The sequence below is a fragment of the Trichoderma breve genome, chromosome 1 (genome assembly GCF_028502605.1).
Source record: "Trichoderma breve strain T069 chromosome 1, whole genome shotgun sequence".
Taxonomy (NCBI): Eukaryota; Fungi; Ascomycota; class Sordariomycetes; order Hypocreales; family Hypocreaceae; genus Trichoderma; species Trichoderma breve.
The window spans coordinates 1,760,739-1,778,283 of NC_079232.1; the positions used below are offsets into that span (position 1 = coordinate 1,760,739).

The following is a 17,545-nucleotide window of genomic DNA, read 5'->3' on the forward strand; positions in this document are numbered from 1 at the left end:
ACGCTGGACGAGAGCTGGGTGGAGTTTGCCGGGAGCCACTTAGCAGCACCACGGTGATGAGTTGCAAGAGTGAATGACAGGACGGGACGTGTCAGGCATATGGAATTTCTTTCAAAGGGAATTTCATGTTAGTTTAACCACACGGGTAACTCGAGAACGCGTGTGTGTTGATACGAGGACAATGACTTCTATTTCTCACACAAGAAGCATCGCCACTCGGCTATTTCTACAGCCAGCTTTGGCCAAAGAAGGGGGGAAGCGGGTGAGACGTCCAAGACACGGCGAGGGAGGGCAGACAGGGTACCACAGCAAGGCACTGAGGCCTCGATCCGTGCCCAGATGCCAGATTCAACGATTCCTGGCTATGACTTCGATGAAGTCATCAAACCCCAATCCATCTCGATCGGGATCGCGCGAAGGTGGGGACGTACCGGCTCCACTGCTAGCAGTATGATGTTGGGCGAATGGCCATCGGGCTGCCGTCTCAAAGGCGCAATCTGCGCGTCTCTTTTGGGGATATTTGCTGGTTCAAGCTAGGCCGGTTTGAACACTGCCTTTGCTAGATGACATCTTGATGAGCTTAAGAGTCGAAACCCTTGGGCGACAGGCACGAGAGAAACAAAGGTGGTTGGGCTTTCTGGAGCTTCTAGCGTCAACTCTTAGTACTTTACGGTGATGGTTGGGGACAGCACTTGGAGCACCACCGCATCACACTGATGTAACCCTCCCTTGTCGGTGCCTGGTGCCACGGAGCAGTGCGTCCGAATACTTTGCAACACACAAATCAAATAAGCTGCTGAGTCGGAGCTCAACTTCCGCCATGGCTGGCAGCAACCCCGAAGAGGCAGGGAGTTGAAAGACACATGGCGACGCACGATGCTATATATTCATCGCCTGGAATGCGGCCCAAGGTCTTGTATATATGATTCATCACAGCCAAATCCCGCACACTCGGATCTGAATTACTCCACACGGTCTTAGTGTTCTAGCAGACAAGGGACCAGTTGCTCCGGGGCATTGGCATGCGGGGAAACTTGCAACCAAAAACTTCAATTCTTCATGGCTTCAATCATTGCCTTACCCTAGAGACTTACAGCTGATGAGCAGAGCCTCACCTGCTCTACCAGAAAGAACTTATGAGAGAAGTCAGCACTACGGCTCATACAATAGCAAAGTACGAAAGCCGTACGCCTCCGCCTGCACTAGTCGGCAACTTTCGTTCAATCAACTACCGAGGAGACACGCCACCGGCCTATGAAATCATCAAATGTGTGGAGCCGGTAATTTCCATCTGTGCTGAACAGCACCTATAACAAGGAAAAGCCAGGGTCGATCTTTGCCCTGGTTAGGATTGCGGAAGTTTAGCTTTAGCATCATAATTAGCTCGGTTATGGGGTCGACCGCTGCGCTGGAATATTCGAGCAAAAGGACGGCTCACGCTTTACTAACACATAGTTCTACATGTGATCATAAGTTGCGAGTGAAGATTGTCACCGCCGCCATATTATCTCAGCGGCGGATTCCACTCTCCGCCTTTTTTGTTCATCATTCCCCCCTTGACAGGTTGGTAGGTAAATAACGTATTGCTTCTCCATTATATCTTCTATTGATAGGCTCAAAAGTTCAAATATCGTCGATGCCAAGCCTCGCTTTTTTGGGGGGATCGAGATTCAAGTCCCTTAATGGACTCAGGTGCTTTGGCTTTATCGCAACATCGACGCAGTTTAAAGTTCAAATCGAAGCATCCTTCGTTTTGCTTTACAATGAGATCAAATCAGAATGAACTATACTGAAAGATAAATATGTGTAGGGAAAGCTGCGGAGAAGCGGCAGCCGACACTCGGGTACCTATTGAATGATGCAACGACACCTCGACCGACACCTCGACCCTTTTTGCATGTTCCACAGAATCTATCCTTACTGTTTCATACTCGAATGTCTAGTTATTCTGGAAATCGTTGAGAATTTTATAGTGCAACTCGGCATGAAAGCTAATTTGACTTGATGTTTTCTCGGGTTTTAAAGTTAGAATGCTCTGTAAAAGCTAGTTGAGCTAGAGAGCTACAATATGAACGATATGTTTCGGCGCAACAAACACGGAGCCAAGTCCGCAAAACATGTCTTGCATGCGGGCAGACACCAACTAACACGGAATACTACGTTCAAGAAACGAAGTGCTTCGCATGTACAAGGACGTACGGACGTCAGCAGGAAATAAGATGCGAATATGCTTGCCGCGTCCAGGCGTCTTACCCGCGCCATCCTACCCCTGACAGAGCATACCACTAACAGCCCCTGACGGTGACTGGCGATACAAGATCCTCGTGCGCTCTCTTGAACCCTGGTACCTTGAACCACTCCTCTTCGCTGCACTTCGTACAGCACCGTACTGTACTCATCCACTAAACCAAGGCGCTCACTCATCCAGCATCACAGGTTTAGGAGGCTGCCCCAATCTCACCTGTCACCTGTCAGATATCAGCGGCATCTGCGCTCAATACAATACTTGACCAGGGCCTCAATTTCAATCGATGCCTGCTTCAAGCAGAGAGAACACGTGGAGCGGGTCTTTCGGAGTTCTAGCACATGTAAGCCCCAGGATAGACGCGATGGACTTCTACGAGTACAAGGTTCATATCTGTATGCTACTCGTACTCCATGCTTTCGGATACGACTATGTGCTCCTTACATGGCCAGAGCTTTGCTTTGTTGGCACCTGTAAATCGATTCATACAGCCCTGTTTGTCCTAGCCGTGCGTGCATTTGAAGGCAGGGCGATGCTGTGACGAGAATTGCAAGTGGACTGCCACGATACTAGTGAGATGACGAGCTGTGCTCTACCTCTTTTCAAGGCATTGCTCTAATGCGGGCCAAAGAAAGATGTCTCAGGTTTGCCAAAGCGAAGTTCTTGTACACAGTGTGTACAATGCAGGGTTGCGTGCTTTCCTGGCTCTCGATGGACATGGGTATGTGATTTGATTCATGCGCTATCCACGGAGGGTCACTCCGCCCACTCCGTTATCGTCTTCTGTGTATGGAAATATGTGCGAGTATATTGTAGAGTAGCATCTGCTCGTACTCCATATCTTAACATCAAGCGTTGAGTTAAGACCTACCTAGTTAGTAATCGACAGGGAGTTGGTGTTTTAACTCTGTCAATTTCCATGATATCTGGAAAGATGCTGGATTTTTGCACTTCGGAATTGCATGAAGCAACGATCGAAACATCAGTGGCGACGTGTTGAAAGGCTGGGAAGAAGCATTTAGCCGCATAAACAAGGCGAATATATAGTGACCGGGCCGAGAGAATAAATAATCGTATCGTGACCTGGAGATACGATCATGTTACCATGTGCCCAGCTAGGTACGAGTACTGGCACACGGGACGTAGCAGAGGGCGCAGTGCTTATAGGCTTAGGCTTATCACGGCTCGAGGTTGTAGTGCAGTTCAACCACATGTACGGGCTAGGTTAGTAGCGTTTCGTGGATGAGATGAGCCAGTGTTCTGCTCGTATGTACGCGTACGCCTCGTTTTCTCAACCATTGATGCTACCTGCTGGTAGCAGCACCGAGCGTACGGAATCAGTACGGAGTGAACTCCGTCCGTATGGACCTGTAAATGCGCCTGTACTCGTCTGGAGTGGCCAAAAAGGCCAATGTTTGACTTGCACTAGTCCGAGGCATCCCCACGTTGTTGCGGTGGAGACTCATCTGAAGCCAGCAGGGTCATGACTCTGCTCTATCTCCGTAGAGGTACTGTATCGTATCACAAAGCCAAAGGGGATTTTTCGTGCTCTGGTTCTTCGGAGCTTTCTTCCGGTGCATGGAGCCTGGACGACGCTCGGATACAAGTGTTCATATCCCGTAGTTGCGCGAGAGACTGGCGAATATCATGGGCATGAATCCGTACACACAGCAGATGGGATGGCGCTGAAAGTGTTGATACTTGAATGCGGGTTGGTTTCAATAGAGTGCGTCGCAGTTTCTCGGATTCTTTTGGGTACTCAATCAATCTCTGTCACTCTCTTTATGGGGCTGTGTCTCATTTGTGTGATCGTCAGTCAAAAGCACTCCAATGGACAGGGGGCGCCGTTACACACCGCAGCGGGCCAGACGGGTTCAATTTTGGGATAATTGTTCCCCCGTGTGGATGCCATCATCTCGGCCATACTTGCTGCCTTGAATCGTCTCGGTAAAACATAAAGGGCAAAAAGGCGAGCCAAAGAGGAGGCCTTTCGATTTTCTAGTCCGTTGCGCTTATACTCTTAGGCAGAGGTCTGTACAGGTACGAATACATACTCGTACTTTCGCTCTTTTAACGGCTCCGGCACTTGAGAGCTCGCTGGTCCACGTACGGCATATGCCATGTATGACGGGATTCGGGGGCTGTGATACGGAGCACGAGTGCATGGGAATCATGTAGTGTTTTGTGATATCACTTCCTGCTTGATGCAGCCAAGAAGGAGTTGCATGCGCTTGAGTACGAAGTACATGATGTAGGCAGGCAAGTGTACATGTTGGGACTGCGAAAAAAAGAGGCAGGAGCGTGTATCTTGGTATTTTGGCCTGAGGCCCCGTGGAGATACGGTTCCCTCCCCTCGACTTTGTCGCCTCTCCCTCCCCTGTTACCCACCTGGTCGCTCCAGTAAGAGTACTCGTACATACATGCGCTTGTATGCGTGCTTCGCACATCAATTCATGTACTCACGGCATTCAGACTCACACTCGTACAGTAAGTAGCACAGCATGAATGAATCATATCCACCGACACGGGCTGCTAACGGGAGGCCCAAGGTAAGCAGCAAGGCAGCCGTTTTTCGTGGATATTGGATATTGGTCTCGCACGAGACACCGTCGCACTGCTACCACGTTAGCAAAGACTGGCTGGGAAGCGAGATCTGGACGATGCTCCCCGTGACGGGCTATTGAGTGGCAACTGGCGTTTGGACAGCGTCTGGAGCAGGGACAGATCGATTCACCGCGACTAGGGCCTGCAGCCACCACGTTTTCGGACCATGGCCGGGCCTCTCGATACGTGAAACCCGGCGTTGCAGTGCATTCCAGCGTCTTCCCGGATCATCCGCCCACCTACCACATGCACCGTACAGTGCGTGTAGCTGTATGTATGTACAAGGACGAACCGAGGGGATTGCAAGTGTCATCGGTTGCTTCAGCCTTACAGGTATGCCGCTCCATGTTCTTGGTCGAGAAGAGGAAGGCGTCTGCGCGGAGCACGAAGGATGATGCTGTCTGTTTAGCCAAAAAGCTGCCGTTCCTAGCGGCACTGACACCCGCTTCAATCCCAGGCCAACGACAATTTTCGACGGTACTCGTACAAGTACAGGTACAGATACAGGTCCTTGCTCCCTAGCATCCGAACGTCCTAGCCATCTTGTTTCGTTTGAACAGCCCGGTACAATCAAGAGAGCACAGGCGACCGGCCTCGACTTGGCTAGAGCTTCCGCACCTTATCCACCTCGCTTCAGCGACCAGACATCAAACCCTTCTCCGCCTTCCCAAGCCTTTGCTGGTTCCCATTCGATAAGACAACGACAAGCAAAAAGGAAAACGTGAAAAATAAGCAAAATACAGAGGCCAGCGGCAGTGCTACATCTTATCGAACGCGCCTCGATTCACTTGCCGATGCTAGTCTGCGCCAAAGCTAGGCCCGGCGTAGCCATGCAACGGCCTGGACCCTTGACAGGTCACATCGAGAGCTAAACATGGATGCTCGCTGCGCTTCTGGCTTCTGCGACTTACCTAGCTGCCACACCCTAGCGCCTGGTTATCCCAAAGCTTCTTTCTCCGGACCAAGCAGCGAGAGTTCCAGCACTTGGTTCCAGCACTGGCTCCAGCACCAGCACCAGCGCCGGCTTGGCCTCATCTAGCCAGGCCTTGGCCCCAAAGCGATCCCCCTGGTCGGCCGGATCCTAGTCTGGCAGTTGCATGCTAACGACTGGCCATTTAGAGGTGATGGCGACCCTCCTAATTAATCCGTTTTCCGCATGTTGGTCAGCCCAGGCAAGCCTGGTTAATACAGTAGGCCCGGCCGCATCTCCACCACCTCGCTCCACAGACGCGATGGAATGTCCATGGACCTGCTGCCATTTTTGAGCTTGAAACGAGAGACGAGACGAGATGCCTATGGACTACGAACAAGTGACGACGATGAATCTCTAGATCAGCACCTGTTGATGTGGTCCTGGCAGACGCAACACTGGGCGATATTGAAGGCTCAGCTCAGCCAATATTATGTCCAGCTCCCGGCACCATTGCATCCGCCCCCCCGCAGCCGCCCTACATAGAGAAGGACAGGACGCTGCGGCGCTAAAAATTAGCGGCCTAGCGCAGCAGACGCCCTCCAAATCCAGTAAATTTGAGCTGCGTGTGGCGCCTAGCTTGCTTGCTCAGCAGGCACCTCGTGCTAGCAGCAGCAGCGCAGCACAGCACTGCTAAGAGAGAAAAAAACGGCTCCTAGCTCGGTCCAGAGCCGGCGATATCTGCGGCCGACTTTGCCAGGCCCTTAATCCTTCTCGCATTTAACAAGGTCGCCTCGCTTGTTTGGCCGCTTACCGCCGACTCCTCATCTCTTTTCCCTCATTGCCACTCTCAACCATCAATTGAGTGCATATGTTAATCGATCATTGATCTCACGCGCAGGACATTGACGCTGCGCTTGCAAAAAGACCACAGCAAAGCAACCATCCAGGCGGGAACGCAAGCGGGACGACCAACGCCTCGCTAACGTGCTTCCCCCTCTCGACCCGACTTTGATCTGGTTGACCAACGTGTCTGTGTGTTCTGTGCTCTCAGCTACGCTGTGTGTGTCCCCGAGGCTGCGTCTAAGTCTAAACTGGGGGCCAGCGTCTGCTCTGCGCGGCTGAACATATTCTTGAAATAGCCTGGTTTCAGCCTGGTGGTTTCCATCTCGCCTGCAGCAGCACGGCTCTCTCGACACTGGGCCAGCACAAGCAATCCAAAACACGTCTCCAACAATCCTCCGATCCAACATCTTAGACAAAGCGCAACGCACGCCCTCCCGTCTGTCACCCGTGGGAAACACATTCTCCGTCTGTCCCCCCCGCTCATTGTTTCGCCATCTCGGTGCCAGTACCCGTCACTGGAAAGCGAGACATTCGTCGTCGCCCTCTTGTACAGGCCAGGACTGAGAACCACCCATTGACTGCTCTTGCTTGGTGTGAAAGAATAGCATGCCCCATATGCGCGAGGTCAAGACGTGTGACCGCTGCCGCCATTTCAAACGGCGCTGCGATCTGCTCAAGCCTTCCTGCTCACGATGCATCCAGGCTGGCGTGCGCTGTAGCTTCGATGTCAATGGTGTCGCTGTTCCCGGTGCGGTGGCTGCCGCTGCCAACGGCGCCACTTCTGCCTCCCCAAACTCATCACGTCAGGCCAGGGCTGCAACGGCTCTGGCATCATCTCCTCCCGTCAACGGCGATCCTGCCCAGGGCATACCTGGACAGAATGGCTTAATCTCTCCCACTGCATCGACTGAGAGCCCTGAGCCTCACGCCGTTGATGCTAATGGCATGCCGATTGAAGGTGCCGCTACTGGGGCCGCAGCGGCGAATCAGCTGCGCGTTGTCCGCAAGCGCAAGCGCAATTGCTTGAGCTGCCTGCGCTGCCACCGCCTCAAGGTAAAGTGCGACAAGGAGTTGCCGTGCGGTCGCTGCAAGTCGAGCGGTAACGGAAGAGAGTGCTATTACAGTTACAACAAGGGCCCCAACGGTGGAAAATTCCCTTGTCCCACAGCCCCATCCAGCAACAGTGAGGAGACAACGACGGTTCTTGCTACTTGGCAGGTCCAACACAAAGTACGAGGATCCAGCCATTGGCGAGACCTCATGACCAAGGTATGTCGATTTCTACAGAACACGTATGCCGCGTGCATGCTGCTGACTGCTGAGAGTAGATTGGCACTTTGACAACTTTAGAATCAGCACCACTGGCTGCCGCCCTTGAGGATGTGGCTACAAATGCCTGCTTAGCCAACTTCACACTACCAGGCAATTTCCCCTTCGGTACTCCTGGGGCAAGCAAGTACTACACTCGCGATGCCGTCACTCGATTGTTGGCAAGTGAGAGGGCAAACCACGAGAAATATCTTCAGCGGTATCTCGAGCTGCTCGACGTGGTAAATCCAATCGTGGACATTCACATCTTTAGGCGTGAGATTGAGCGCTACTGGATGGATCCCAACGCCTCAGATCTCTGTTGGCTGGCGCAGTTCCTCATGGTCATGGGCCTGGGCAGCTTTGCCTCTCCAGAAGGGGAGCCTCCTGTTGCCACGGAGCTTATGATGGCTGCTGAGGCGTGTCTTATGCAGACGCCGTTCTCCTTCCGACCAACTTTATTGGCCCTGAAAACCCTGGCCCTCATGGTTGTGGCCAAGCAAGTCTGCAATCCCACTTGCTGGTCCGTGGATTCATGCTGGTCTCTGCTCGGACTGCTCGTTCGCACGGCCTTCATCTACGGTCTTCCTCAGGACCCGTCAAGTTTGGAAGATGAGGGGCGCAACCAAGAGGAAAAAGATTCCCGGCGAAAGCTGTGGCTCACAATCCTCTATCTTGATGTCAAGGTGGCCATGTGCACCGGAATGCCGCCTCTTACACGGCCAGATGAACTTGGTACCCTAGAAAAGATCCCTGACTGGGGTCCGCCGGACAGCCTGCAGATGGTGCTGTACCAGTCGCTGCCAACCGTGCTGGCCGTCATGGCGCAGATCAATTCCAACAAGGAGCAAATATCCTACCCCGACGTGCTGCGCTACAACGCGCAGCTACGAGAGCTCATGAGCCACGCCCAGCGAGTCTGTACCGGACAGCTGCAACGCACGACGGTCGACATCTTTTTGCGACGGTGCCTCATGGTTCTGCATCGTCCCTTTGCCTTGCACCCAGAAGGGCCCGTCATGTTTCCCGAGTCGTACTGGTCGTCCTTGGAGTGCTGCCTCGCGCTGCTGGTACACTACCGTGAGATGTGGGCTGGCGAACCGCACCTGCGCCTGGATTTGGTCGGACGAGCTTTCGTACTCGACTTCTTCTCCGCAACTTTGACAACATACATCCATGTCCTCCGCGCAGATGCACCTCTAACTGGCGCTGCTGCCATGGGATGCGCCATTCCGCCCCGGCAGATCATTCTCGACACACTGCGAAGCTGTGTTGATATATGGAGCTCGGAAAAGGATAAAAGCGTGTGCTACCGCACTGGGTACAATTTGGTCGTCGCAGTGCTCAACCTGGTTCCGAAAAACAAAATCTAGCTTGATCAAAAGGAGGCGTCGGTGTTTTTGTTCTCGGCTACCCTCAAGCATGAGTTAGCTGACATGTTACAAAGTATGTCTAACGATTGCGATTGTAACGAGTGACGGCATACATCGAGTGCTGTTTTGAATCCCTTTCACCCTGTTTATTTATCAACATGATGGTCATTTTGAGACTACATATGCGTTGCACGATTCACAAGATCATGCCCTACCTTTATTCCATTTTTTTTCTGTTTTATACTTGAGGCGAGAGAGCATCCGTCTGTAATAACATCCTCATAACAGTAGGATATTCCCCCTCACATCGGCCTATATCCCCTCTCTATTGAGACTTTATTGTTTTTTTTGCGGAGCATAGTTGAGATTCCCATTTTCTTTGTCATGTTTGTGTCTTTATTTCTGATATTTTGGTCTGGACAATATCCGCATGGTGGGCTGGTGGATTACCTCGGGACGAAGCAATGAAGTTTAGCATGGCGGTTGGTTTGCGAACTTGGCAATGCAATTAGTAGGGCATATATGCGTAGTGCTATGGCCAGGGCAAGGGATGCCTGTGGAAATTAAAGACAATAATACTATTCCCGAATATATACCATTGCATGAAGAAGATGGGATGAATGGATGAGGAGACAATGAGGCCAAACCAAGCCGGGCGTCGTGCTGTTGTAGATCGTAGGGCCAAGACGGGAGCAAATTGTCCGACCAGCCGCTAGGCACATTCATGCTTGTTCGTGTTCTGCAATAACCTGACAAGGCATGCGGCAGAAGCAGGAGAGGATCATCGTCTTGCCATGGTCGGGTGCCAGTCAGAAGAAAACAGAAACCAGAAGTTGAGCTGCTGATAGTTCCACTGGCTTGTGATCAACCAATCTTGGAAATGGGGCGTGGCGACATGCCACCACTGCGTCATCTGGCAGTGGCTAGCAGTGGCTAGCAGCCACTAAATCTGCTGAGCTGCCACAGCACTTCAGGTTTCCAAAGGTTGTATCCCCCGCTTCACAAGCTTGGGCTGCCTTCTCCCCACCTCAGACAGAGCACATCCTAGCTTATGCATAAACAAAAAACTATTTCTCTCTTGTCGCTGGCAACGTGATTCTACTATTCTACTTCTGCCTTTACTTGCACTCACAAGACCACCATCACCTGCAAGCTACGACCACGGCTGCCTACCCACGAGAGCCTCAGCCCGCGCTATCGCAGCCTCGAATCTTACCCAGATAGTCACGCCGAGGCGGAAAAAAGACGCCAAGATGACTTCAGTCGAGCGTTCGCCGCCCTCTCACAGCCCACCGGGCCCGGATGCCAAACGACCCAGAGGTGAGTCTCGATTTTGTGAATTATTTCTTATTATTCGTTGCCATCGCTGACTCTAGACGTTGCAGGCATCCTCAAAAACCCCTCCTTCAACACCGCACACTCTCCCGAAGAGTCTCGAAAAGAGGTTACCCTCGCAAACACCCAGATCAACGCCGGACACCGACGATCGTCCTCCGGAGCGGGCTCCCGCCGCCACTCCTCCAACAGCATCACCGACCCGTCTGATTCGGCCCAGCGTCTCAAGTGGGATGAGGCCAATCTGTACTTGACGGAGCAGGAGCGCACCTCGACTATGAAAATTACCGAACCAAAGACTCCCTATGCGAAACACTACGACCCGACAGAAGACCCCTCCGACGACGAAGAAGAGGCACCGGCTGGCCTGGACGGTGCTCCTTCTGGTCGCAAGAATCAACGTGCTGGCGCTGAAGACGACATTCCGGGCCTATCGCTGGGCGAACCAGAGGAAGAAATCCCGGAGAGACCGGCGCCGGCGTCGCGCAGCTCCAGCGAAAAGACGGTCCATGTGGACAAGGAGAGTGTCACCCCCTCCGCCGAAGAGGAGGTTGTGGGGCTCTCCCCCGAAGAAAGGGAGAAGCACCGCAAGTTCGAGGAGATGCGGAAGAAGCACTATGAGATGAAGAGCGTGGCGCACATTCTGGGACATCCAGAGGCGATTCCAGATGACGAGGATGAGGACGATGACGATGACGATGATGACGAGGATGAGGGAGAGAATGGAGTCCCGCCTGTTCCCCCCTTGCCTACAAATCTTGTCAATGGGTCAGCGTAGTTGAAAGAGAAGGACTTTACCACGCAAGCCGTTTCGGTTTCTACTTCTTCTTATTGTTATTATTACATCTCGGTGCACCGCTGCATATGGGCATGGAATGGAGGCTTTTTTTTTTCTTTTTCTCTTGTTGGCCAGTCTTTCACGGAATACGCAACAAGACTTTGGGTGGAGTTCTATGGATACGAATATGAGGCGTTTGCAGTGGATATGTGAATGTGGAACGAGAAACGTACGCAAGACGACAATGAGTGCCTTGCATGAAATAGCATGATGGGTGGTTTGGGTGAAGGACTAAGCAAGTGGTTGCTATCTCGAGCCTTTGGGCATCTACGACTTGTGGTGGTTGGAACAGACATTGCATGTCTTTATGACTGACAGAGGTGAGCTTAGAGTTAGCGCTTTTGCAGGCAGCTCTTTTCTACAAGTTGCAATTTCCATTTTATCATTCTATAAGCTGTCCCATCTCCTAATTTCCACAATATGTCCAGAATCTTGTGTCAAGTGTATCATGTCGTGTCGTGTTGTGTCGCATCGCATCTTTTGTGCTTCCCAAGGACGAACCGTCCCGCCGCCGCCGCCGCCGCTCAAAGCAAACCCTTGCGCGCCAGTTCAATCTTGCGTGCAGTCTCTCCCTGCTTGAAACCGCCTTTTGAAACGCACGTGCGCATTCCCTCTGCGAGCTCGAACTTGTCGTCGTTGGCGTCCCATGCGCAGGGGCAGTGGTGAGGGAAGTGGACGCAGGCGAGGGTGTCGGGACAGAGGTAGTTGTCACAGGCGGCTTGTCGCATCTTCACGTCAGCTCTGGCTCTGTACTCCTATGTATGTTGTTTGGGATGTAGAAGAGGAGGAGATAGATAGAGGCATGAAAGCTGCACTTACAATGTGTGTATTGGTGCTGGTAGTGGCGAGCGTCACTGGGGTTGTTCTGCTGGCGCTTTTCCTGGTGATGGCCGCCGCCGCCGCCGCCGCCGCCGCCGCCAAACATTTGGTCGAAGAAGCCAAATTGGGCATTGGCGAGGGCGAAGAACGACAGGAGGGCTATTAGGAGGCGCATTTTGAGGAGCTTTATTCGCAACTATGGGGAAACAAGATCAGGATCGAGACAACTAACAAGGTCGTGTGATGATAATCTTGCGACTGGAGAGCAGCTCGGGATGTTAAGCTGGCCACTACAAATTCTTATCGATAAGGGACGCTCGAGATGACTAAGCGTTAAAACCTCCCAAATTTGGCAACTTTTGGGCTAGGATCATGCAAAGGTGCATTGAAGCATTTTGACATCAAACCCCTCGCAGGCCAGAAAAAAATCCCCCCCACGACAAGAGGGGAACGTCGCATGGCCATGCGGTTCTTCATGATGCAGCGGCCGATATTGGCTGCTGTGACTGGCATTGCCAGGCCAAGTCTTGTCAACAGCGCTGTTGCTCCTCTGGGGACTCAATTGGCCAATGCCTTGGTTGAAGGTCGAAGAAATGCTTCGGTGAAGGCGCAGGGAGCCTACAAGAAGAAGAGCAAGAGGGGAATTCCTAACAAGCTGGGTGCTAAGCGGACTGGAGGTATGTTTGACACTGCAATTGGAGGTTCCAATGGCTGAGATACGAGTCTTGCTAACTCAGTGTGTGTCTGAACATAGATCAATTCGTCATTCCCGGCAATATTCTCTACAAGCAGCGCGGAACACACTGGTGGCCAGGCGAGAACTGTATCATGGGCCGCGATCACACCATCCACGCCATGGCAACTGGCTATGTCAAGTACTACCGTGATCCCGCGAAGCACCCCGACCGAAAGTACATTGGCGTCGTCTTCAATAAGGAAGACACCCTGCCCTACCCGCTGCACGCCGAGCGAAAGCGCAAGCTCAACAAGACGGTGCACACGATACGGACTGAGGCGGCCAAGGCTGAGGTTTCGCCGTCGGGAATCCCCTTTGAGGTCACACGAGTGGAGGCTGGAGAACCCGACAGGCTGCTGAGGTTGAGGTCGGATTACAGCTATCGCGAGGACAACTGGCGCATCGGCCGGCTGGTGAAGACGACGGGCCTGAAGACGAAGGCGTTCCGGACGCGCAAGCAGTGGTTTAGACATAGACGGTGGAGGAGGGAGAGGGAGATTGCTGGGCAGAAGGAGGCTGAGAAGAAGAGGGCGGAGAGCGGTGGTGGTGGTAAGGTGATGAAGGCGATTAGCAAAAAGGCTGCGAAGAAGGCCGCGAAGAAGGCTGGAAAGAAGGCCAAATAAATGGGTAGAGAGGTTTGAGCTGTGTGGGATTTTGTATTTATCCAAGTGTATAGTAGAAACGAATGAACGGAATGATTTGAATTAGAATTCAGACAGGTATATCTTTGCTAATGCTTGCTTGGGAATGTGTGAATGGGTTTTGCATTGGTCTTATTAGCACCTATCTGTGGCATCTTGAAACTGGGTACCCTCTTCTTCAGAAGCTTCGATGAAACGATTCAAGCCTGAATGCTGTGATGTTATATGGCACTACCCAGTAAGCATCGTCGATATATAAAGAACCTTGAAGTATATCATGAGGTAATGGGCAAGTTCATCTCACGAATCACATGTTAGATGGTTTCTGATATATGAATGAAGTGAAGCCACGCTCAAAAGGCATTACCTAATCCAGAGCAGTGCGGAAAGCGGCCCTCGCGCCTGGCGCCTGTTCCTGAGTCTTACAGTAGAAGCTACAGCCTTGTGGTTGTGCCCCTCGCCCACTGCACGTCACTGAAGCTCCACTGTAATCCGCTGTAAGTCTGTGAGTGTGCATAGGTGCACTTCTTCCCAAACTTCACGCTTGATCGCGGCCTAGCGCGAAGGAGCCCGTGGCCACGAAAGGCTGGGATAGGAGTTGAGTTGCTTGGTTGCCTTGAATACCGTTCGATCACGATACGACTTCGAATTCCTTATACAATCAACAAAACGTGGTCGCAGCAGCTTGTCTGCGCGTCATGCCTGGAGCTTGGGTAGCTCGAGCCTCAACTTTGACGATCCGAGGCCGTGTGGTGACACGTCCGTACTCGTGTATCGTGGTCGTGAATCCATTCGATGCGTGCCGAATCAACCTGAGATCCCTTGCCGACGATATCTAGACTATATAGCGCAATCAGCGGCTCTGATCCCGCGCGCACGCAATCATGGCTTCCACTACCGAGGGCGGCAATCCAGGACATAGGATGAAACGGACTGGACGGGCTCCTTGGAGGAGGAGCACCTTTGGAGGGTTATCGTCATCATCACCGCCGGTGGGGGATAAGATGAAGAGCCAGCCGGGCCAGGGAGACGATGTGCCAATTCCAATGGTTGTCAGCGACATCCTCCCACCAGCTGCGAGCTATCAAGGTGCGCCGCCAATCGAGACACCCGTGCCTCTACCCGTACCTATGCGCATGCCACCTTCGACGACGACGACGACGACGACGGCTGCAGCACCTGGGTTGGCGGCGAAACAAAATACATTGGCGGCGAACAAGAATATAGTGCAAGCGCAGAAGGACTGGGAGAAGAAGCAGACAAAGGTGGAAGATCAAGGTAAGCAGTGCGGATCACGGTGTTTGCGTTGTTTGCCTTTTGCGTTTGCCTCTGTTGGGCGCACAGGGCAGGGAGAAAAGGGATGGGACGAACTGAGCCAATGGTCAGCTCAAAGTGAACTGAATTTGCTACAGCTGTCAATTCACTTGGCCGTCTCCCCTCCCTACCTGTGTTGTTTCTTTGTTGCTGTTGGTTGCTGCTAACATTTACCCTGGTACAGGTCCTACCCAAGAACGACGTCCCCAGACGCATGGGGATTTGCCAAACGCATCAACAAGGCGTGAATCGACAGAAATATCCGAGGCATCACCTCAAAGCCAATTGAAATCAGAGATAGATGCAATGGCTGGCCTGAAGCGCTTGCCAGAAGAGGCTCTGCTGCAGCAGATGACGGAGTTGAATAGGCCTGCGAGTGTTAATCCGAGAAGGCGAGAGTCAAGACCTAGTACGGCTTCCTCTTCTGCATCTGCATCCACATATGCGTCTGCGTCTATGTCTGCGTCTCCTGTCCCTTCCGACCCAGGAGATGCCATGGATACTGGGGACGTTGAGGCTGCCCGAACCGGCCTCCAGACTAACGCGGACAATGCATCATATTATACTTATATAGGTAATTACACCATGTTGCACACGACGCTTGTCTTTGTTTGGTGCCGAGCTGACTTGGTTGCTACTAGAGGATGACGGAACCGAACAGAGCACGAACAACGCACCAATTCCACCCGGCAAGGAACGATATGACGATGGCGAAAACAGCGAGAACGGCGGTAAAAAGCCCTTTGTGTGCCCCGTACGGGATTGCAGAGTTCTTTCCCAAAATATGAGGGCTCTGTCATCACACTTTCACGGAAAGCATAACCGCTCCTTGTTTAATGACAATGGCGATGGCACATTCTCCAAGGTTGGCGACTACGTGAACGAAGACGGCAGTTCTCCAGGTATCATCGTGTCTCTCAACCCCCTGTCGCCGGGAGCGCCACCACCTGCGGTTCCAGACTACACGGAGAACCGGAAGAAGCTGCTCAGCCTGCTCAGTAAGAGGAGCTTCTCAACGAGCAGAGTGAGCGTCGGAGGAAGCGCTCCGCCAGACACGTCGAAACGCTCCTTGCGCGGCGAGTCAAGCAACGAAACCATGGAAGAGAGACTGGCGAAGCGGCCCAAAACCACGCCAGTCCCTTTGCCTGTTCAGGCCACTTCCTTTGTTTCGCCGCCGCCGATAGAGCAGGCAGAACCATCGCCTCCTTCAATACCACCTCCTCCTATACAGTCCTCGGAGTCGCCGCCCATGACCGATGTTCTTCGGTACTTGCATAGGAGCCTCTCACCTAGCCAGCAAATCCCTGCTCGGCTGGACGTATTGGCATTATCCAAATACAAGCAGGTTCGCAATTTGCCGGGTTTATGGTGGGAGCATCATCACAATAAGACGCTTGATCCCCTCCAATATGCCTGTACTCTTGCATATCTCGTGGGTAAGGCGGAGGAGATGAATCCCTGTGACAGGTGGAAAGGATTGTCACGACTGAGCACTCCCTGCGTGGGTTTGCCCCCGGATCTACCAGCCGAGGCGCGGGCTGTATTCAGTAAGTCGGTGACGTGCATTGCGTGTCAGTATCAATTTTGCTGTTACCGGACTAAAAACGAATGCGAATGGGCCAACCAGGATCAGGATCTTGAAGGCAACACGGAGGAGGTGGTGCCCCAGCAAAACCATCAAACAGCAGTGGAAGAGGTTGATAAGGCAGTAGTATTGGATGACGAGGAGATGACCGACGGTGTAGGTACCAAGGTTGATGATCATGCTGCTATGCCACAGGTGATGAGACAAAGCAGCAGGCTGTCTTCGTCGATTAAACCTCCTGAGCAATACCCCATTCAAGATTCTGAGAAGAAGAGTCCCCCACTAGGAACAACTATCCCGTCAAACTCAACAGCTGTTCACAAGCCATCAACTGCTGAGGTGACTGAGATGGAAGAGATGGAAGACTGGGAGATAGCCCCCGGTACTATGAAGGATGAGACAACGAATACCAGTAAGTTCAATCCTCGCCATAGCTGCTACTCTTCTATCAAAGGCACATCAAACTAATGACTACTCCAGATGTTGGCTTTTCTAACGCTTACATGTCTAATCAACATCCTATCACGATAGCGCCAGGTCTTAGCTTCAATGTTCTCATTTTGAAACCGGGGCACACGCATCACTGGCCCATCGAAGCGACCAAGGTGCGCACATGTTCGGTGGCCTCGGGCAAGATTAGCGTCAAGATGGGAAACGACCAGGTCTTCAAACTCGGGCCGAACGGTCTAGTCGTCATACGGCCTGGTCAGAGTTGTATGGTGGTAAATCGGCTTTACTCGGATGCGATACTTCACTGCACGACTCTTGATGATTTGTAGTCAAAGCAAAGGGGTGGATGTTTTTTAAAAGGAGAAAGTTAGATTAGATGCTTTACAGGTCGCTTAATTAGTTACATGGAGTTGATACCCCCTTGTACGGGCTGGCGTTTTGGGAGCTTGTTGATTCTCTTTGCGTTTTGCGATTCACGATTTGGAAGATCTGTAATTGTTATATAGGGGCTGGACTGTGTGTATATTAATGTGGCCGCCGT

At 52.3% G+C, this 17,545-nt stretch overlaps 5 protein-coding genes across 5 annotated transcripts; 4 read left to right on the top strand and 1 right to left on the bottom strand.

Moving 5' to 3' along the window:
• Positions 1–7,220: 7,220 nt before the first annotated feature.
• On the top strand, positions 7,221–9,286 carry T069G_00566 (fungal zn(2)-Cys(6) binuclear cluster domain-containing protein; the record flags this gene model as incomplete). Its single annotated transcript, XM_056167776.1, has 2 exons — positions 7,221–7,874; positions 7,934–9,286. 2 exons carry the CDS (start codon positions 7,221–7,223, stop codon positions 9,284–9,286), a joined length of 2,007 nt encoding a protein of 668 aa, XP_056033092.1.
• A 1,253-nt stretch (positions 9,287–10,539) lies between these two features.
• On the top strand, positions 10,540–11,399 carry T069G_00567 (protein phosphatase inhibitor 2 (IPP-2) domain-containing protein; the record flags this gene model as incomplete). The annotated part of the gene is made up of 2 exons (XM_056167777.1): positions 10,540–10,606; positions 10,672–11,399. The coding sequence occupies 2 exons, from the start codon at positions 10,540–10,542 to the stop codon at positions 11,397–11,399; spliced, it is 795 nt and encodes a 264-aa protein (XP_056033093.1).
• Positions 11,400–11,983: 584 nt separating this feature from the next.
• Positions 11,984–12,453, bottom strand: T069G_00568 (uncharacterized protein; the record flags this gene model as incomplete). Its single annotated transcript, XM_056167778.1, has 2 exons — positions 11,984–12,177; positions 12,279–12,453. 2 exons carry the CDS (start codon positions 12,451–12,453, stop codon positions 11,984–11,986), a joined length of 369 nt encoding a protein of 122 aa, XP_056033094.1.
• A 288-nt stretch (positions 12,454–12,741) lies between these two features.
• T069G_00569 (ribosomal l27 protein domain-containing protein) lies at positions 12,742–13,637 on the top strand (the record flags this gene model as incomplete). The annotated part of the gene is made up of 2 exons (XM_056167779.1): positions 12,742–12,955; positions 13,033–13,637. The coding sequence occupies 2 exons, from the start codon at positions 12,742–12,744 to the stop codon at positions 13,635–13,637; spliced, it is 819 nt and encodes a 272-aa protein (XP_056033095.1).
• Positions 13,638–14,539: 902 nt separating this feature from the next.
• Positions 14,540–17,333, top strand: T069G_00570 (uncharacterized protein; the record flags this gene model as incomplete). Its single annotated transcript, XM_056167780.1, has 4 exons — positions 14,540–14,933; positions 15,154–15,543; positions 15,611–16,966; positions 17,035–17,333. The coding sequence occupies 4 exons, from the start codon at positions 14,540–14,542 to the stop codon at positions 17,331–17,333; spliced, it is 2,439 nt and encodes an 812-aa protein (XP_056033096.1).
• Between the last annotated feature and the right edge of the window lie 212 nt (positions 17,334–17,545).